The sequence below is a fragment of the Lissotriton vulgaris genome, chromosome 6 (genome assembly GCF_964263255.1).
Source record: "Lissotriton vulgaris chromosome 6, aLisVul1.2, whole genome shotgun sequence".
Lineage (NCBI taxonomy): Eukaryota > Metazoa > Chordata > Amphibia > Caudata > Salamandridae > Lissotriton > Lissotriton vulgaris.
The window spans coordinates 1,261,618,198-1,261,640,681 of NC_141694.1; the positions used below are offsets into that span (position 1 = coordinate 1,261,618,198).

Here is a 22,484-nt window from a genome sequence, read left to right on the forward strand (position 1 = left end):
TAATTTATATTGGCAATAGCTTAAACTTTTGTAAATAACTTGTGAAGATTATGTTCAGTGTATCTTATTGTGACGAAAATCTAAGAACAGAAGTGAAATATTAACATCTTTTCGTGACATTAGTAATAAAGCTTGAAACATTGAGAGAACATATTTGAACCAGTTGTTGAATGGTTGCACAGATTGATGCTGTGGTGGCGACGAGTGATGCTGTGGTGGCGACTAGTGATGCTGTGGTGGCGACGAGTGATGCTGTGGTAGCCCTGAGTGATGCTGCGGTGGTGGTAGACATGGTGGTGGTTGATGTGGTGGTGGTGGACGTCGTGGTGGTGGACATCGTGGTGGAGGTGTGGTGGTAATCCTGCAGGAGTCTGCCAGCGATAGATATATAGAGTGAGGGCGACAGGTAGAGTGAGGTGGCATCGTGGTGGTGTTGGACGAGGTAGACATAGTGGTGGTGGACATGGACTACACGACCAATAACCAATTAAAAGGTGTTTATCTTTTATAAACACATGGGCACTTTTGAGGTACAGCTTTGTAGGCGTATCTAAAGCACGTTTCATGACATTATTCGCCATGAAGCTTTGTAATTGTGAACTATAATGAGGGCAGATAATGTTAAGAAATGTTTTATCTTGGTACATATTCCATCAGTTCACCTCTATACACAATGCACATCTTTAGACTCACTTTGAAGTGATATGGAGAAAGTTCAATTTGATTACACATTGAATTGTTATTGGTGAAAACGTTGTTTAAACCAGCAACACTTCCATTTGTTTTGCTTCATATACAGTATATAATGCAATGTCCTAAGATGCCCGCGCTGCATCGGAGCTCAGCAGAAATAATTCAGATATGGAGAACTGGAATTTTTCAGCAAAGGTCCTTGCTCATGTCCTGAGGAATGGGTCTTATTTATTGGGCACTGTGTTGTCAGGTTTTTTTTTATAATCAAATCTATTCAAATATAGTTATCGTTCGTTAAGCTCTTGTATCGGTCTGAGTGTTCAATCGTGTATTTTATTGGTACTTACTGACAGGGCCATAAGCAATGCATCTAACTTGACTTGTGGTATATATACATATCACGTGGGGAGGACAACCCCCTCGCACCCTCACACATGTGGTGGACTCGGAAAGCGCTCAATGTGGCATGTTGGTTACTGCAATCTGTTGTTCTGTAGGTGTGTACCCCCCTCACCATGACGGCCAGAGTTTTGCTTCTCTTGTAGCCACAGCGGCAGAGATAAGTCGGCGCGGAATGGGCATAAATATCTCCTCGGATGCCCAACTTGCCAGTAGAAGCAGTTTCCCCATCATAATTGGCTGCCACTTATCCACCGTTGGTTGCTTTTTAGCGCTAACTCAGTCTGCACCACTAAAGTCGCGGGCCAGTGCGTTCCACCGCTCTGCAGGTCAGGACAGTCAGTGTCTCCCTTTAATGAGGTGCCCAGGCGGGCAGCAGGTTAGAGCCAACCGTGCCACAGTCGCCAGGGGCCTATCATCCCGAAGTAGATATCAGGGCTCCAGAGGGACTGCCCCCACACGTTCCACAAGGTGGCCATGAGTCCACGACAGCGCTGCGGTGCTCTCAGACAGTGGTGAGGATAATGGTCTGCAGAATCCCACCCTGGCAGTCCACTGCAGGAGCTTCGGGATCCCTGGGGAACAGGATCCACCAGGTGCACAATGGTCCCCCGCCTGACCCCGCGCTCTATCCAGGGGCAGCCTATCCCAATAGGAGAGTGCACTAGTGCCTCACTACCCAAGCAAGCTGACTCAGACCACTGGGGGCCTCAGTGCTAGGACCGATCCAGCCCCTCACTCAATGCTTCTCAGCCCCCCCACTGTCCACCCGCCCTCACCGCAGTACAGCAGCTATCACAGGGGGTCTCCAAGCGAGGCTCCAGGAAAAGTGCTGCAGGCTCCGGCCATCTGCCTCCATTCCACCGACAGCAGTGCCACCCCCAGCGATTGCAGTCAGATGAAAACGGCCAGGCTGCAAGGCTCCCATCAGAGACTGAGCAGGAGAGCGTCGACTCCTCCCCCACTGTGCCACCAGGGCAGCCTCCGCAGGTCACAGGCTCCGGCCTGCATAGCTCGCAGAGTTGATCCGGTCAATGCCGCCCCAAGCCTCCAGACAGGTCCTGGGTTCACAGATAGAGCTGCAGTAATGTCCTCAGCCAAGGACACTCTAGCAGGTGGTTGCACTGGCTGCGGAAGTCTCGCGATAATGCGGCTCCGAGCTTTGCCGCCATCTTGTCTCAAACTTTCACTTCCTGACTGCATGGAGAAAGCCTGACCCTGCCTCACAGAGGTCCTAGGTGCTCCATTAAGTCAAGGAATAACAAGTCCCGGGTCCCAGGAGAGGGCCCGGGTGAAGACCAGTGAATAGCAGGGATTCCCATGCCCAATGGGAGAGCCCCGCGTCATGCTGCACGAGTACAGAGAAAAACAAGCAGCACGACGTGAGCGGTCTACGGTAGAAGCTCACACGCGTGACCAAATCCCACAGCGTGCGTCGACACGCGCGACCCAATCCCAAGGCGTGCGTCCAACTCTGCCATGCTCCTCAATGTGCACGTGGCCAGCTCTGGTCTCCCCTCGTTGTGGGGGCCAGCCTACCAAAATGTAGAAAGGGCCTTAAAACGTGGTTGTTTAAGGCATAATATTTACATCCTAGTGCGCCCTGATCTGGATACATTAAAGGCAGCGCCTACACACACCAGGGAATTTGTTGAGCATTATAAATTCTAAATCATATTGTCTGCAATCTACACCCATATCTTACCTGACTCTTTGAAATACACATAGGTCTGCTTATTGCAGTGGGGTCATGTGTTTTGGTCCTAGGATACTGTTCATTTTGGATCACATTGCTATGAGGATGATGTAGCTGTACTACCCTAGATAGTAGTCCCAAGCACTAGAAACCTCAACCACAACTAGCAGAGACTGGAACCCCTAAAGTTTGGTACCGGTTGGGACATCTTTGTTGTGGCTCCCCTATTTGAAAATACTGAAAGCTGAGAATAATCCGGTCCTTAACTGCTCTCTAAGCTAAACTGTCCTGACCATACACAGATTACTGGGCCTGGCTGTTTTCATCCCTCGGTGACTGCAGACTGGACCCAGGCCTGGAGGGGGCGTGTGCTCCTCTGCGTTTCCAGCGGCCCATAACTGGGATCATGCTGCGGGTTCTATACAAGGCGCAGCCGGCCCTGGCTTTAGGTGGCTGGCACAGCCTACAGGGGTCCTGTGACTACATGATTGAGGGCACTCAAAGGAGAGGGCCAGGCTGGCACCAGGGACTGCATCGGTCTAGGATTGTATACACCAATGGAGGAAATGTGTCCCCTACAGCTTGGGGGGGCCACCCCGTACATTTTTACACTGGAGGCACTGTGGGCCAAAAACACTTTGAACAGACTGGAGAACTTGACCCATCACCGCAACTGGTCTCTGGTCCCACCCACTGGGTGTTGCCTGGCCCTGGTGCACTCTGCCCTGGATTTGGGGTCCTGCTCAGGCTGGACTTTGCTTCTGGGGGTGCTGTATTTCACACTGTCCAAGTTCTCAATCTGCTGTGAAGGGGGGGGGGGGGAAGTCCTCAACCTGGCTACTGTTGAACCCCGAGACTGCTCATGCCCCTATTACCCCACATTGTTCTGGCTCTAGGTGTGGCACGTCTCGGATGACTGACCTCGTTGGCTCTTTGTGGACCCTTCCCCATCTCTCTTCGGAATACCTGGGACCCCATCTCTTCCGGAACACCTTAACGACACAAGGCCTTGGGAGGCTTTTAGGAGGTCAACATTCCGCTACCTGGGGATTGGGAGGGAGGTCTTAACAAAGATGGTGGTACACTGCACCTTCTTTATTATTTTGTTCACTTTCCCCTTTTCATTCTGTTCTTTTTTTCAGCAACCCAATTCCTCTGCTGACTTTGCTGTTGGCAGCCGCTGTGTTGCACTTACCACGTTGAGACTGCCAGTGGAGGTCAGGGGGCTTGCACGTCTGGATTTTAAATGTTATTTGGTGGCTGAGCTGCAATGCAATGAATGGTCCGATAGCTGGCAGCTCTCGCCAGGAGACAGGGTTTTCTAATGGGCACTCCAGGAATGGCCTGTTGCATTATGCTCTTCAACCTTGTGCACAAGCTATTTTTCCTCCAATGGGCTTGTTTCGAATGACTAAGGGGTGTTTAACTGGGGCGGGTAAGCTGACAGCCGGACACATTTTTGCTCGGACTAGCCCTTTGGTAGGCCTTTCAATCGCCATGGGTCAATTAAAGCTCAGTCACAGACTTTGCACGAGGCAAGCATCTCCATGGTTGGGGACCTCTTCCAGAACACGGAGCTGATTACTTTTGGTGCCTTAAGAGTCGATGTGGCTTCAAGCCTGGGCAATTCATGACATATGAATGTCATGAGTTCTTTACAGTACTTTTGCATCCAGGATGTGGTGGTGCCGCGTCGTTTTCTGAACCCTCCACACAGCCGAAACATGTGGCTAGCTTATTCTATGGCTCTACAGAGCCTTCCTGCAACAGTGAGACCAGGCACATGTGGTGCTCCAGACAGCCTGGGAGAGGGAACTCATCTGTCTTCCACAACTCAAATTGGAGCAAGATACTGGCCTGCCCCCGCAGGGTGTTCATTGGGGCCCTTGCTAGGAGGACTGTGGGAGTAGGTTTTCCTTCATTGAAGTCTGCTTAAGCGAGAGCCAAGATGTTGCGGAACCTTATGGCGCTGCGTCAGGTTTCTCGGAGAATGATTACCACAACTTCAAGGAAAAGGCTTGAAAACAAAGTTCTAGAGAAACAGAAGCTTTTCCAGGAGGATAATGGCAGGCCAGTGTATCTAAAGGGAGGATTAAGTGATGCATTACTCTACAGACTCACAATGGTTCTCTCACTTGGAGGAACAGGGTATGCTTTATTTGAACTCTTCAGCGCTGCTATGCCCAAAAAACGGAATGGATTCCAGTTTACAGTTTGTCAACTTAACGTTTGCCAGTACCTGTTTGCCCATCTGAGTGCAAATCTTCAGGGACCGACTCCTCCTAAAAGCTGGATTCTCTTTCGGGATCAATATTTATTGAAATGTATTACACAGACTGACAAATAAAACAGTTCAATATATACAGTTGAATATCCTCATTAGGGCCAATCTTACATTGGCTAGGCAAGATTATCCCAAACTCAGGGAAGACTAGTCGCCTTTGTGCATTGCTCAGGGACCTCCATCATATGCTATGGGCTTGCCCCTCTGACACAGTACTGGGCCCAGACTCCATATTCTAACAACCACAACTGGCTTTTGTCATTCTAGACTCCCCGAACTTGCTTCTTTGCATTTTGCCTCATCCATCTCTTGACCAGCCTGCTACTAGGTTCCTGGACCTAGCCCTCCATTTAGCTAAGCACGTGGTCACTGAGATGGCAACAGTCCTACGCCCCTCCAATGCTGCTTGGGCTGTGTCATTGATTCTATAGGGCCACACAAAAATACTGTTGCATAAAGAGCAGCAGACAGGTCGACAAAATATCATAGCACAAGCCTGGGATACATCATTGGAACAGTCCTTTCCTGGTCTTCAGGTCCAATTGAGTTCTGAGCAGAGTACTGGTAATTTCACATTTTTATCTGGTACCAGCTTGTAGGTTCAGGTGACTAGTCCCTAACCAATGGTATAAAAATTCCCACTGGTTCTACCAATCCATTTATGTAGCACTTACTATGAGCTCTATGGTAAACCATTTCACTGTACCGATCTTTGCCTAAATCTAAAATAGTGCAACCCTTCTCCCCTTCAGCAGAGCCTTTGTGCCCACCCTAGAGGTGTGGCCAGGGAAATAAGCAACTACTTCTTTGTGTTCACTTCAAACCAGTTCTGGGGTAGTTCCCTCCCCACTGGAATTACAGCCTGCCTGACTATAGGAACAAAGGTGCCTGTTGGGGTGTCACCTGGCCTCCGCCTGTGACAGGAAAGGGCCCTTTGAAGTTAAATAGATTCCTGGGCACCGCGCCTTAAAAATATTTTGGGTGAAACCCACCCATCACAAGGGCTCTTCAAGGATTGTATTACTCATAATTTTCCGAATGGGTTTTGGGTGGGTTCAGTTGTATATGAAACACCTAGGCTGGGCTTCGAAATGTTGATGGTGTGGCTGTCCCAGAGCTTTGTGGGAGTCTAGTATGGTGTGACCAGTTTCTTATGCAGGGCAGATTGTGCTACAGGGTAGGGTTGGGGTCAGGGTGAGACAGGAGACCAGTACCCAGAATGTGTAGGTGCTTACTAAAAGTCCACTTCGGAAACGACATGGCTGAACCTTTGTACCATCTTTTTCTCATGCTATACTGTTTATGGTACTCCATACAATGTAGAACACTTGCACCTGTACATCAATAAAAATTTGTTAAAAAAATGAAAAGCGGTGTCATACTTCACTCAAAATTCTTTGACTTGGAGGGTTTTGGTTTTTGACCAACAGTTTGACATTTACTTGAAATAGCAAGGAGTGAAACCTATACGTTTTTGAACCCGCATCCAGAGACACTGAAATATAACTACAAAGTAAACTCTGGTACTTCAATGCCCTTCTCTCCCTACTTGGTACAGTTCACAAAACACAAGTCCTTAAGACTTGTGAAAATAGCCAAACTCTGCCCTATAATACAACACGTTCCTTGGGGCTCAGTGTTAAGGAAAAATCAAGGGACAGCTAAGCCGCAGTTTGGTTTGAGGTCAAAACACCAGCTTAACACTGCATTAGTGTGTGATTTTCTGTCCAGCATCTAGAGTTTGCAGCCCCCTACCAGTCAGATGTTTATGAGTTAAAATTCACCAATGACAAGCTGTGTGCTATGTGGAAAAAAGTTACAATACCGGTACGACCAAACTAAGTATTCCAACCTTTTGAGGTCAATAAAAAGATCAGCATTAAATTGGGTCACAGTAACACCAGTTTGCCAAGCCTAAAAAAGTCAGCTATAGAACAGGTATTCATAACCACATTGTACAGTAAGCACTAACTGCTCCTCTAATTCCAGAGTACAAGAATGTTAATGATCCAACACCAATAATTGGACATCCACAAGAGTGCGAAAGCACTGGTTACTCTGGCTCTCAAGTGATAATCAAATTAAGATACTTCACAGCAACCAATGACTGCCTCAGGACAAAAGGAAACGGCATTACACAATCTTACATAGGATTCTTTTTAGATCTCACCGGAGACTGCACATGTGCCAGTTTATTTTATCAACAAAAAACAGTCTTAAAAGGGGCTTTTAGCCTAACCATTACTATTTGTTGGTTTCACTATCCAACGTATTTTCTTCCTTTTCCTTGCTGAGTGCATCTACTTCACATTGTGTTTTTATTAATCTCTTCCCTGGAGCATGGACCAAGTACAGAATGGTTTTATGATTAGTGTTTACGCACTACTTGTGCTCGGATTGTGGTATTTGTATGTTTTTTGGGTTGCAAGAAAACTAGAAACCACAACAGTTTAAGATCACGGTTCCCAATGTATTTTCAAGAGCTAAACAAACTAGCAACAAAATTTCGTGGCATGCGACCAATTTCCTCAAGATACATTTTGTCCACTTTTATTGATTAAGCTGTAAATATACTCCATTCCCTTAAGACTGCTGCCATACAGTGTGTATTTGTGAATTAATGTTGGTCATAGTGTCACATTAACTTACCTATATCTTGGTTACCTCTTATAGTTGTATAGGTTGCTTTACTCCAATGCAATTATTCTTGCTTCTTACATTACCTCCCACTACCCACCCTGAACCTAACAGTAACGCTCACAACCCATTACCTATACCCACTCAGAGTTCAGTCACCCTCAATTCTACCTTTTCCTATCAGAGCTCTCGGGTCACCCTCCTTTACACACCAGAGGCCTCAATTACCCCATACCTCCCTTTTCCATCTACCCACCCCATTACCTTTAATTTTCCCTCACCGCAACCCAGCCCACAACTCGTCGCACTCACCAACTTTTTTTCTACCAAACCCTATGCCCTCAATCATCCTCCCCTTTTGCCACTTCCCACCCAGTCATCAAGTCACCTTCACCTCCCTCTACCTACCCCAGAGGTCTAAAGTTTCCCTCAACTCCCATCTACCAAAGCCCTCCAGTCACTCAACCTCATTAACCTCTACCCAACTGAACCCTAACTTCACTCATCTCTACCTAATCCTAAAATCACTTTCACCTCCATTTACCCTGAAGTTCTCCTTACGCCTACCCATCCCTAAACACTAAAATCACTCAAAATAAGAATGCGTTATTAAAAAAAATACATGGTAAAGGTACAAATTACCTGTGTGGTAAAAGGTACGTGTTAACAGCTTCCCCTCAGGCAGGACACATTCCCAACCCTTCCTTAAACCAGCCTTCCCCCTAGCACCCCTAAATGTTTTGGGGGCACCGTACGTTCTTTCATGCAGTTGAGTATATTTGGTGGGTACCTTCGCTGCTGAAACAGCCCCCGTCACCCTCTACTAAGTCACCTGAGAGCGCATGCGCCATCACTTTCAAGGCATTTGTTTACTAACAGGGGGCTAATAGCTCACCAGTTGCTTACCATTGGGTTGGCTTCGTGGTCACTCATTTACTTGCTGCTCTTTGGTCAGCAAAGTCCGGCTTAACTTCCTTTTCATGCGTTTGTCCATGCCCTGGAGCATTGCCCTAGTTTTGCTAACCCTTTCCTAGAGTCCCTTCCACTGCTTTTGAATGTACTTCCCCCCCCCCCCCCCCCCCCCCCCGATTACTTGCACTCCCTCCCTTTCCCATTTTGGCTGTCCTGTGCCACACCATCTCCTGCATTGCTGCTTGTCCAGTCCCATCCCTTCTTTGCTTGCCCCGACAACCCCCGAGATTTATTGCTTGCCACCTCCAATCCCACCAAAATCAGTGCTAAAACTTCACACAAATGGTTAAAAGATGCTACAAAAAGGCAGACTGTGCTGCAGTCCCTGCTCTGCGTGTCCTTTTTAGCGATGTCAAGTGAGGCCAACACAGCAAACTTTAGTTTGGGTGCAGGATAATTAAACTTTTTGCGAAAACAGAACAATCTCATTAAGAAAACGGATCATTGCTCCTCAGTCAGTGCTGGCGGCATCAAATCACTTTTGTCCATCTCAACCATGTTGCATTGCAGCCAAGCTTCCATGCAACATGCCTAAAAGAAATTGACGAAGCCAATAGCGCTTCCGTAGGCAAGTCCAATTGCCTTTGCCAATGCTGGTTTCTCTTGCTATAGAAAATTGTTCTCTATATGGCTTTTTGGAGTATGCAGCTTAGCCAAACAACTTTGAAGCTAAGGCAGGCAAGGTTGGTGTTCAGGGGTTTAATTTGTTGGTCAATGGTTGAGTCTGAAATTGTAGGCTGCAGCACCGGAGATATATATTAAACGTCCACTCCGAATTCATGGCTCCATCAGCATTGTAGGATTTCAAATGCACATTGAACAAAGTTTGGCAAACATTTTAAAGTCACTCAAGATAAATTTGGAAGAAGTGCTAACGCCTTCCTATTAACAATGTAATTAATGTTTCCACATGGCTAACAATGGGTAGATAACTGCCAACTCAAAGCAAGGTGTGGTTCTCAAGTTGAGTTCCCCTTGCCTTCACATTTTTAACAGGAGTTGGTCTCTGGAATTTCTCTACATGCTCTGAAGGAGGCTAAAAATGGTCCTGGCCAACAAATAAACGCCCAGCCCTCTTTCCCAATGATTTATATACTTCATTGCCCAAAAGTGAGTGAATACAATTATCAACATCAAATGGTGATCAGACCATGGGACACCTAAAGTAGACATGTTTCTTCCAGTTTTTAAACAATGTAGTACCATGAAGATCTAAAAGTTTTACAAAACCAGAAAGACAAGCATATGCAGTACAATTATCAAAACGAGCGGTTCCTACTCTACAGACAAAAGACCAAGGATGAGGGCCACTGTTCTCTGGATGGAGCAGGAAAGTTTGGGTGCTACAGGGCTAGCAGCCTTTATGTGGCAGCACATTATCCCTGAGCAGGTTAATGCCAATTGACGTTAAAATGTAAAGTCGGTTTTGTTTTTTATCTTAAAACAGCTTGTGCAAAGTTTCTATTTTTAAAGGATGTTTAGAAGTCTGTGGTCCAAACAGTTATAAGACTATCATCCCATGACCGAAAAATAGACCAGATGCCTTGGGAAATTAAGATAAACGTGCACCAAACAGATTTAAGCAAACCTTTATTGAAGCAATAGGCTTGTGGTACATATTTTCAGTACATTTTGCTTTAACCGATCAAAGTTTACATTCTAGAGAGAAAATTATGACACCAAAGCTTCCCTCTTCCAAACCTAGAGAAACTAACATTGTGTAGCTTTCATCCTCCACAGAGGCAGGCAACGTGCAATGTTTAATTCTGTAGTTATGGATCTTCTCTCAGTTATTTTGGATTCCGCAAATAAAAAAATGACATGTTATAAGAATTTTAAATATTGGTCCTCAAAATAGTAAAGCACCACAAGTACAACATTGGTGCCCCATGTTACGGGCTAGATAAATGGATCAAGTTGGTAAGGAACTTCATCAATGAAGCTCTGAGCTCCACATGCATCAAGTCACTGTTCCAACTGCTTGATGAATAATCAAGCTAATGCATTCATAGCTTCCTAAGCACACAAAAGCCATTCAAACAGATGGAACAAACTGCTGCATTAATGACGAAAGGAGAGCACCTTGGGACGGGGAATTCTCAATTAGAGAAATGCTCAACGCTGGTGTGAGCTTGAATCATCCCAGCAAATTTACTAACCGTGTAAAGTAATACAAATTTAAAACTGCAGCTAAGCCCATACTCAGTCAATGAGTACATTTCACTTGCAACCTTGTATTCTTAAAGACCAGTCAAGATGTCCTAGAAAATTGCAGTCATTCTTTATGCCACCCAATCACGGTAAAATAATTCCAGCAGATGAGGTTACAACATTGTTAAATACAGCATAGCAGTCACATGCACAACAATGTCACAGGACTGTTTTAGTCAAAAGACACAAAGACTGATTCTGCTTGGAATAAAATGAAGTGACAGTTGGACAGGTTTACGGCACATTGTTTACCACTCACAAATGGTAGCTAATGTAGAAATTACAAGGAGAATGATCTAGGTGGATTCCAGTATATCTAGAACTGTGCATTGCTTTTCTATTCATCACCAGGCTATTACATTATGTTCAACACCTGCCTTAGCTTATTTTCTCCTGCACAAAACATGTAAACCTAAAAAGGGTTGAAAAGAGTATGTGAAAAAATGCCACAGCACGATCTCAACAAAAATGAACAAAATAAACCGCCCGCTGAAGCAAATGATTTACCTAAAACTGTTATACAAAACTGAACATCTAACCTTAAGTGCAAACCAGTGATTTAACAGTCAATTCTATTGGAAACTGAAATTCAGTTTTGAGAAGAAATCACAAAACAATTAAGATTATGGTCCAGAAAGTTACATTTCTACACAATAGACAATTTCAGAAGCTTTCATAAACAGTCTCGGTTACTATAAGTCAACTAATGAGGCCGAAATCCTTGTCTGTGAGGAACTTTGGACGACATTTGGAGAAAAACTACACAGCGAATTATTGTAGTTGAACTGTTTTTACATATGTTAAATCGCATCCAGAATATTTTTAATTTCTCTACATGCACTTCAATTTCACTGCAAGAGTGGCACAGAATACCTAAACACAGAAGAGCACAATCATGCAAGATACCTAGCTCCTCGATATAATGGATACAATCCAAACTCGTTATTACACTATGGTTACATTTAGGGTTTTCTGAAGCTACAAGGTGACAGATGTGGCAAGCGTGGCCCTGTGCATCATTAACTAAAAAGCAACCACCACCTTCTACACTGGTTTTCTTTTTACGTTTTTTCTTCATTTTTGTTAATCAACTCTGCTGCGGATTTTTGACAAAACTGGTAAAAACAAAATTGTAATTGTTGAATTGAGCAAACTGGCGGTCAACACGTTTAAAACCTTCAATCTTCTGGGCTGAAGTAAACATTGTACGACATTTGGAGCTCTGAAAAACAAAGACGACATGGTTTACACATTTGTACTGTTCACATTTGACACAAGTTTAGGTACTAGCCATCGTTCTGCATTTCAATAAACCACCCGTTTACATATTCTGGAAGTTATAGCTAACCATTTCACGCAGATAGAAATGCTGCAATATTGGCATCCAGTGGAATTAACCCAGTAGAAATTGCCACATTAAAGACGCATATAAACATAAAAGTCGCATTTAGGTAGACTGATTATGGCACAAAATACAGCATCATGAGGCAAGACCGTAACAGCTCAGAAGGAAGTTGTATCGCATTATAAAGGGTAACTACAAAAAAGTAGTTTACCAAGTACCATTTATGGTGCAATGAATAATTCTAGAAAGGAAAAAACACTGAAGATATCACAGTTCACATGCTGCGTCGCAAGCGTTTTGTCATAACATCTGATCATAATCCAACGACTCAGTCAGATTCGTCAGACTAAAGTAAAATGACAAGTGATGCAGAGCACTAAGTGCCAGACACATTTTTTGTTTGGGTGTGTGCCTGTTAATGTGCGTGTTCCAAAGTTTAATAAATGAATCTGCATAGCCTCTAGCAGAGAATGGGTGGGATGGCTCAATGCAAATTTAAGCTGCAAAACTATCGTTATGATATAAATTGAGAGTTCAGGTAAAGAGTGATCCATAATGGTTAACTAGTTATGCAACCCTCCCCCCTTCCCAGGACTTAGACTTTTGATAGTTGTCACCACGACATCAGTGAGATAACACATCTCAAACACCAATCCTTCTCGTTGCAGAAACAGATTGCGCCGAGCCCAAGATCTAGTTCAAACGGGATTTCTTTAGTATATGACAAACAAATTACACATATATACATACATACATATCTATATATACACACTAGGAAGGGATGCTTTTGCTCCAACATTTGGCCTATATAAATATGGTTGGAACTCCGCCCCATGTCAATATTCTACCCTTTCGATATTGGAAAAGCCATGTTACTCTATGATTTAGAGAACTTTTGTTTCCCTCATAAATGGGTGTTCTTGACAACCTGCCCTTAATGTATACACGATGGGCTACTGTTTAGGCAACTGATACTCATTTTGTAGTTAAACGAGCCATACATGTGGCTCTAGTGACTTTTTCAAACTCCATGACAGATATTTGAATTAACTACAATTACCATCAATTTGTAGTTCCACAACAAGCAACACACTTGGCCAGTAAACAAGGCAAGGCTTCTTCCCTGACGAGCTCTGCGCGACAATCGGGGAAAATGAGATAACCAATTCTGCACTGTACCACAATTCACTACCTTATGTGGCGCCAACCTAGTCGCCCAACAGAGCTAAACAGGTATGTGGGAGCACAGGGGGCTTTATAAACCTACAGAGCAGCCCCATAGACTACACGACATGGGGGCGGTAAGTAATCCAATTTGTCACATTTTGAGAGAAGGAATTAATAGTTTTACCGGTCGGGGTAGTTTTGCAGCTTGAAGATCTTTCTGGATTCACTATGCTGTGATTTATTTAGTGGTTGGGTCCGGAATCCTAGTCTTTTCTCTTTTGTAACCCAGGTGGGCATAGACTCCCCACCTTTTGGTGTACTCCCTGTGACGTTGGCATACTTCCTGCTGAAGATCCCACCATTGGGCGCCATCTTCGGATTCTTTTTTCTTGTTTTTGTGTCAGGTTCGTGAATCCTTTTTAAATGTTTTCAAGTTCTTCCTTAAGTAAATGAATTTCCACCTGGTCTCCTAAGGTGTCTGTATATTGTTCTTGTATTTCCGCCTTCTACTGTCTCATCTTTCAGGCGGAGGTGGGTGGGTTCGCTAGTGAATCCAGAAAGATCTTCAAGCTGCAAAACTACACCGACAGGTAAGAAACCATTAGTTTTGCAGCATGAATCTTTCTGGATTCACTATGCAGTGCATAGACTTTGTAGCGGTTTGTTATGTTTGTGGCGGCTGGATGGCAGATGAGCGTTGGTTGTTGAATATATGTTTTATGATTCAGAAAAGGGGGTGGTGATGAACAGAGTGTCTGAATTAAGCAGACCACTCTTACCCAGTCCAAGGATCAGGGCTTGATCCATCACCGTTTTTTAGCTCACTGCACCATCCCAGCCCAGAACTTGGCTATATGCAAATTAGTCGGACCCTGGCCCAGTGCATCATGGGAACAGGGCAGACCAAACTACCAAGCCAATTCTTATACTGGGAAGGATTCAAGCAAGCCGGGCCCCGGTAGCTTGTCTCCTTTCTGGTGAAGAATTGGCTTGGTAGTTTAGTCTGCCCTGTTCCCATGATGCACTGGGCCGGGGACAGACTGATTTGCATATAGCCAGGTTCTGAGCTGGGATGGTGCAGTGAGATAAATAACGGTGATGGATCAAGCCCTGATCTTTGGACTGGGTAAGAGTGGTCTGCTTATTTCAGACATTCTGTTCATCACCACCCCCTTTTCTGAATCGAATATATGTTTTAAGCACTCTGTCCTACTTGTGCTTCCTTGTTCATTTGTATATTCACGCAGTAGTGCTTAGTGAACGTGTGTACTGAAGCCCATGTTGCCGCCAGGCATATGTCTTGAATAGGTGTGTTAGACAGGAAGGCTATTGTTGCTCCCTTTTTCCTGGTAGAGTGGGCTTGTGCCCCCTTGGTTAGTTCTTGCCCTGTCTGTGGCAGAATTGTATAGTTTGTGCAATCCATCGTGCGATGGTGTCTTTTGTTACTGGTCTACCCAGGAAACTGGTGCAAAAGACACGAAGAACTGCTTTGTTCTCCTGTGCTCTTTCATTCTTTCCATGTAATGTATTACTGCCTTTCTAGCGTCCAGAGTGTGCAGTGCCCTCTCCGCGCTTGTGAATTGTTTCTGAAAGAAGCTCTGTATTTGTATTGTTTGGTTCATGTGAAACCTTGACACCACCTTTGGCATAAAGTTCTCATTACCACCCTGTCATTGTGTATTTGGATGTGGGGTTCTTGTAGCGTCAGCACTTGCAGCCCGCTTACCCTGCGCAGCGAGGCGATGGCCACCAGAAAGGCGGTCTTCATTGTGAGCATTTGTAGTGAGGCCTTATGAATGTGTTCCAAGGGCGCTTTCATAAGCTCTGTTAGGTGTACTCTTAGCGAGGATGAACTTAGGTTTTCCCTTCAGCAGGTGTGTTAGATATGTTCGCACCGTTGATTCCCTGGTCATCTTCTTGTGTAGCTTTTCCTTGCTGCACCATTGTGTGAAGCTTTTCCATTTTGCCACATAGCACCTTCGTGTGGCAGGTCTCCTTGCCTCCTGTAGCACCCGCAGAGTACTCTCCTGTAGTCTTAGGTGTGCAAACGGTCTTCAGGAGCCATGCAGCTATGCCGAGGCTCTGGCTCTGGGTGTAGTACTTAATTTTGCATGGAGACTACGTTTTTTCTTTTCCCGAACTTGTGGGGTGGTCCCTGTGCCATTTCCATTATTTGTGAGTACCAGGTCTGCCATGCCCACTGTGGTGCCAACAGGATCAGTGTCATGTAGCTGGTTCTGCACTTGCTGAGTACCCTGTGTATCAGTGGTATCGGGGGGAACGCTTAGGCAAATGTTTTTGACCAGCTTACCCATAGGGAATTCCCCTGGGATTGTTCCTCTGGTTGCCTGGATGCGAAGTATCAGGATTTCGCATTCTGGTTTGTTGCAAATAGGTCTATTGTTGGTGTTCCCCATCTCCTGAATAGCCTTTGTGTTTCCTGCGCATTGAGCTCCCACTCGTGGGATGCTGATGTCTGTCGAGCCTGTCTGCTTTCACATTGTCCTTTCCTGGTAGGTGTATAGCTAGTAGGTCTATTTTGAGTGGGATGGCCCATCTCCATATTTTCTGAGCTAGGTTGGATATCGCGACTGATTGTGTTCCTCCCTGTTTCTTGATGTATCAACACTCTGGTTGTACAGTTGTTTCTGGAAGGCCTTCAGGGCAAGGAGCACGGTCTTTAGTTCCAGATAGTTGATGTGTCTGATCGCATCTGCTGGAGTCCACTGACCCCTCACCTTGAGCTTGTTCATATGTGCTCCCCATCCCATCAGGGATGCATCTGTGGTGATGGTCACCGTTGGGGTTGGTGGTGTTAAAGGCTTCCCCTTTGTTATGTTCTCCTTGTTCCACCACAGTATCTCCTCCTGCACTGCGTGCGTTACAACCACTAGATCTTCCCAACTTCCTGTACCTTGTGACCATTGTTGCAGCCATTCCTGGAATGGTCTCATGTGGAGCCGTATATTGGGGACCAGGTGTATGCCGGACGCCATCATCCCCATGATCTTGCACACTGTCCTCCCGGTCAGAGCTCGCCCTTTCTGGAAGTGGCATGTCTCCTTCAGCAGGGCAAGTGTTCTCTTGTTGCAGGGGAACACCTTGCTCTGTATGGTGTTGATCTGTGCACTTAGGAAGATCTTCACTTGCTCCAATTTCATTGAGGATTTCCCCTAGTGTATGGAGAATCCCAGGTCTGTCAGCATTTGTGACCCGCTGTGGGTGTTCCTTGCATGTCCAGTGTGAACTTGCTTTTATTAGCCAGTCGTCGAGGTAAGAGTATACATTAATCCCTTCCCTCCGTAGGTGCGCTGCCACGGCAGCGAGACATTTGGTGAAGACCCTTGGTGCGGATTTTAGTCCGAAGGCTAGGGTTTGTGCTGCTTGTTCATGGGAATGTGTAGGTAGGCACCTTTGAGGTTTATGGTGGGCATGAAGTCTCCGTCCCTTATCTGAGGAATGACCTCTTGTAGGCATGCCATTTTTAATTTTTGTGTCTTTATGTATTGGTTTAGGAACCTTAGATCCAGGATGAGTCTTCGAGTTTCGTCTACTTTTGGTACTAGGAAATAGTTTTAGAGTACACTCCCTTGTTCCTTTCTCAGAATGGTACTGGTTCGATGGCCTCCTTTTGGAGGACTTCTTGTGCTTCCTCTAGGAGTAGCGCTAGTTCTTTTGCTGAGTGCGCCTTTCTTTTTGGTTTTCTGTTTGGTGGCTTCTTTTCCAGTTCTATGTAGTATCCGAACTGTATGATGTGGAGTATCCATTTGTCTGCAGTTCTTTTCTTCCATTCCTGGAAGAAATGTTTTAGCCTGCCTCCTACTGGTGTTACATGTTCGTTGATGCTTAGTCCGTGTAACCCCCTTCTGTTGACCTTGTTGTGCCCTATCTTTAGAGTTGTCGTGTGGGTGGGCATGCTTGGTGGGACAGTCACTTTAAGTGGGTTGCTGGCCCCCTCTTGTTTGCCCTCGTCCATTCGCCCTACCGCGAAAGGACTGGCCCCAAGGCTGGTACTGCCAGGTTTGTTTTTGCTGGACCTGCTGAGCTTGATTGTCGCCCTGGAAGGTCTGATGTGACGTTCCCAGCTTTTTTACCCCTCTTCAGTTTTGTCTCCGTGTCGGGGTACCCCTTTTCATTCCTCTGAATTGCAAGGCCCCCATGATCCTTGCAGTCTCATTTTCTTTTTTGAGCTGGGTGAGTTTGTCATCCACCGGTGCCCCGAACAGGGTTTCTCCATTGAAGGGGGTGTTCAGAATGTTGTTTTGTACTTCCGGCTTGAAGCCGGAGATCTTCAGCCAGGCATGCCTTCTTTTTGACCCCGATCATCATGAGCCTGCTGGATGTGCCAGCCCATCCAAGGCTGATTTTAGGCATGCATTTGCTATATTCTTGCCTTTCTCCACCAGGTGTGACGCTCTTTGTCTCAGGGAGGTGTTTGAGCAGCTGTCTGACTTTATCCCAGTGTTGGTATGAGTGTCTGTTCAGTAGGGCATTAGAGTTTGCAATGCACCAGTGTACTGCTGCATTCCTCTACACCTTCCTTCCAGTGAGGTTCATCCTCCTACTTTGTCTGGTGGTGGGCCTGAGGTTGTTGGAACGTTTGCCCTTTTCCTGGATGTTATCGCAAAAATGGAGTCAGCCGTGACTGATCCCTGGATGTAGGGGGATCTTTAGAGGAGTGTTTGTATTTCTGTTCTAGGTGTGACAGACCTGCAGGTCACTTGGTCTTTGAATGCCTCCCTCCCCTGGTCGAGGACACTTTGAAGCATAAGAAGGAATTGACTCCTTGTTTGAGTGGGGAGCAGGGTCTCTAAGAGGAAGCAGGCCTTTGGTTTTTCTTCCTCCAGTTTCACTCCATAAGCCGTTACCGCATTCTTGACGACCATGTTTTAGACCCCAATGTCATCTGGCGGCGAAGGCCTCGACGGGTACAATTCCACAGCCTCTTCTGGGCTTTCGGCGTCGAGGTCCTGGCAATCCAGGTCCTGTGATATAGAGTATGCAGAGCCAAAACTAGTCTGCTGTCTTCCTCTCCTTCCTCATGGTAGTATAGGCCCTCTTCCTTTTGGTGTTCCTGCGGCTTGGGAGTTTTCAGCAGCCCTTCGGCGTCGAACACCTCTTCTTCGATTTAGACGATCGTAGTCTGTGGTTTAGACTGAATCGTGAACCTTTTCATCGAACTCTTTTCCTTTGCAGGATGTTATCCATTTCAGCCTCGAGCCTTCTTTTTCCTCTCCATTTCGGCGCCCTATTCGGCGTAGAGTGTTTTGGCCGATCTCTTCAATGTAGTCTTCGACGTCAAAGTAGCCTTCGGGTCCTTTTCCTTCGGAGGCGAGCGGTCCTTTTCGGGGACGTGCTTAGACGACCTTGGCTTTACGCCTGTTTTCACCATCTGGGAGTCCTTTTCGAAGGATCCGCTGTGCTGTAAGTCCCTGGATTCAGCTGCAGCAGTCGAGATTTTCGGCGCCAGTGCTCCTTTCGTGGACCTAGACTGTTTTTTTCGCGAATCTGACTCAGGCTTTCGAGAGTGTTGAGGGTTTAGAGGTCGACGCGTCTCCTACCTCTTTAGATGTTTTCTTATCGGTCTCTACGACTGTGTAGTCATCTGGTCCCTCAGCGATGTTGTCCTCTTCGTTGCTGGACGCCCAGGTCCCGAAGCGACAGAGGTTGGCCTTTGCCTTGCATGTTGTAGTTTGCTCTTCTCGGTCTCTCTAACCCGGAGTCTTTGGGGTTAAGACGGAACAGGTTTTGCAATCCTTGCTCTCGTGGTCGGTAGGCTGAGGTTGCAAACCGGGTGCTGGTCCTTCTGCTCTTATTTGTGGTGGCAGTTACGGCAGAATTTAAAGAGTGTTTGGTCCATTACTGCGCTCAGGGGGCCACCTGTGTGCACATTGTCCGTCAGACGTCGAAGTTCTCCTTAGACGTCCCGGCTCAGTGATCTTGTTTCTCGAGGTCTTCTCCAATCTTTTTTGTGTACAAATCGGTCTTTTCCATCTTCTTTCCGCCAAAAACTCTGGAGCCTCTGATGATCCAGACCCAAAGGCGGAAAAAAGATTCTGAAGCTGGCGCCCAAAGGTGGGAGCTTCCGCAGGAAGCATGCAGACGTCACAGGAAGTACAAAGGATGGGACGTAGACGCCCACCAATTTTTTTTTAAAAAAAGACTACGAATCCGGACCCAACCACTGGACCGTGGAATAATGCACAGCATAGTGAATCCAGAAAGATTCACGCTGCAAAACCATGGGTCGTTTAGTCAGACTCCACACCCAGGGTTGCAGCTTCACAGCCAGGGCTACAATTCAACATGCATCGGTGCACTGCAACTGGGTCCTTCGGTCTCCACAATGTGGACGCCGAGCAGACTGCTTCTGCAGTCACTCACACTCCTGTACATCTGAGAATGGGCACGAATTAGGGGCACATATACACTGTCTTTTGTGGGCCTATGAGATACACATGATTAACTGTCCCCATTTTCTGTCGGGATTATGATAGAACTGTTATATCGTCATGTCAAAGGCCACAATATTCAAAGCACTATTCCACACTCAATATATGATGCACAGATCTTCCTCATGACTTCTGGTACTTCACCACGAGTACCAATTCATTAATCTTTTATAAACTTAGGGTATCACTTGCTATGTTAACATTCATCATTTCATGCTTTCTACTGTCCCAGAGTATTTGTGTCTTTCTACACTTTTTGCAAACATGTAATAAACTACATGGTATGTGGTTTGCAAATGTGTGGTTTCTCGAGTATCTGATTTGCACTTGCCCGCTTGATTTTGTAGGACTTCATGCCAAATTGAGTTTTGTGCCAAAGTTAAGTTGGGGTAGGTTGTCTGGCTTGCAGGCAAGCTAATACATCCCACTTAATTACACTTAGCTTTTTGGAGTGTTGGTCCCCTACAAGAGATTCTAATTCTCAAGGTTTCCAGGATTTTCCTGAGAACCAGATCCATTTGGAATAAATGCTCACATAACTTGGATTTGATTTTTGAAACTGGTCTCAAGCAAATCCCACCAGTGGATATTAGATTGAGTGGTGACCCACTCCAACCACTGGTTCTCTAGTTCAACATTTTTGTTGTTTTTTCGAGTCACATTTTCGTTACACACGTTGCAATATACCATGTCCTGAAGAAGGCCGCCACACCTCTTATGATTATACTAGGCTGAAACATGCCGACCTATGACCTATATTTCACTTAGACAGGTCTGATCCCCTCCTGTAACCGCTTTATTCTAATCCTGGTCTGGGGATGACCGAATAAAATCTATTGCGTATGTACACCTGAACTAGTTCAACTCCCATTTATTTTTGTTTTGTGTTCCTCACCATTTAGATTCACTTAAGGTATTAAGTATAACTCTTTCAGTCAAATATAACATCCCCGAGCGCCTCCCTCAGAGAGGGTGTTGTGGCCCAAAATAGGACTAGGTTCATAGTGCGACTAGGCTACCCTATGAAGCATGCCACCTTTGGGTGGGTGAGAAACCATCTTTTAAAAGGGACACTATTGCCATTAGTCAAACTCTCCAGACTCAGGGTTCCTTTTGTGTTTTTGGTTCCTAACAGGGGAATTAACCCCTGGTGGTCTATAAAACTTCTCTGGCTCTGTTTTGTTGGTTATTAAGATCTCCACATCTGACAAGTACCGACAGATACTATGACAAAGGCAGCTAAAATCAACATGCAAAAAGGAAGCTCCACCCTCAACTTTAAAGTGGTTGCAGAAACTATGGGACACTAGCATTGGAGCAGGTCACTCATTAGAAGATGGACATGTTACACACCCTTAACAATTGAGGTTATTATAGAGTCACTGTACATTTTGCCATTTAGCAGTAGAGTCCAGAAACTCATTTTCAAAACGTTTTACATTTGGTCATTTAACACTCAGTCATTATGACTTAATGAAGAACGCAAGCCCACAAGGCCACAGAGAATGACAATCCATAGGATTACGCCAGTCTCTGAAACAGATTAAGCGGTCTCAGCGGGTCATACTCAAAAATCACCCTGACTCTTGTAACTAGTTCAGGTGCATACAGATATCCTTAGGTAGGATACGGGAATATGATGAGGGAGGCATATGGCAGATGGCATTCAGTATAAACCAGCATGGCTTACCCAATAAATTGTGTTCATGAGAAATGAAAAGCAAGGTATATGAAAATGTAATGTATTCAGCAAAACAACCAAACTCTAAAGCAAAGCACAGACACCAAAGCCATTCTCGGACTCCGGTATGGAGTACAAATAACTGTACATTCTTATGTCATCATTGCATAAAAAAGGTTTAGATGGAAGTGCACAAACAAGCACTGACAAAGCCAATAGGTTTGACCTTGACAAGCACAACAAAAAGAATCTGGAAAATGCATAAAAAAAATAGAGTGATCCAGATACACCAGTAATGCCCCTAAAACTGCATTCCTTTTGATGAATCTGTGCACATGTTCAGGCAAAATGGCATTACTCTAGGACTAGGGACCCACAAAAATATGTAAACAGCCCTTTGTCCCACGCTGAATGCTGTGGTTTACCCAAGTAGATTGTTAAAGGACACTATCTGCACAATGGATAAAGAGGGCTGGCTAAGAATATATCCATATCCATAGCTATAGCTATATCCATATCCATAGCTATATATTTTTTTATTATGATAGTTTTGGAAAAAATGAGGTTGCCAAGCCAACTAAAGTAGGCTGCCAAGCCAACTAAAGTAGTCTGGAGGCCAGACCTAAAAAAAGTGCATGAAGTGAAAAAATGTAAATAACTTTTAGGGTTATTTTTTAACAGATGATGGCTAGATCATACATTCCAGTCTCGCTGATTAGGTCCCGTAGTAAGGCATCGTAAGCCTTATGCATAGCTGAATTAAGTTGTGAATAGTTTTATTGTATAAATCTTGGGGCAAGGAGTTGTTAGTGAACAAACTCAGTGGTGGAGAGCACAATATACAACTAGTGCCCCACAGTCTCAAGTACATAAAGTACTATGCAAAGCATAAAGCACTTTGGATTGCCAAGCAGCTACTCAACATTAAAAGACTTACCTGTAACTAG

At 45.3% G+C, this 22,484-nt stretch overlaps 1 protein-coding gene and 1 pseudogene across 3 annotated transcripts in view; one reads left to right on the plus strand and one right to left on the minus strand.

Moving 5' to 3' along the window:
• The first annotated feature begins 3,933 nt into the window (after positions 1-3,933).
• Positions 3,934-5,142, plus strand: LOC147708733 (cytochrome c oxidase subunit 7A2, mitochondrial pseudogene; annotated as a pseudogene). Its single transcript, XR_015296655.1, has one exon. The product of XR_015296655.1 is annotated as a cytochrome c oxidase subunit 7A2, mitochondrial pseudogene (transcript).
• A 5,112-nt stretch (positions 5,143-10,254) lies between these two features.
• Positions 10,255-22,484, minus strand: part of AMD1 (adenosylmethionine decarboxylase 1) — a 114,908-nt gene continuing 102,678 nt past the window's right edge. For both annotated transcript variants that reach the window (XM_086927378.1, XM_086927379.1), the window contains one exon: positions 10,255-12,114. In XM_086927378.1, the coding sequence (XP_086783504.1) occupies positions 11,980-12,114 (135 nt within the window). In that variant the 3' untranslated portion in view covers positions 10,255-11,979. The remainder of the gene's footprint in view (positions 12,115-22,484) is intronic.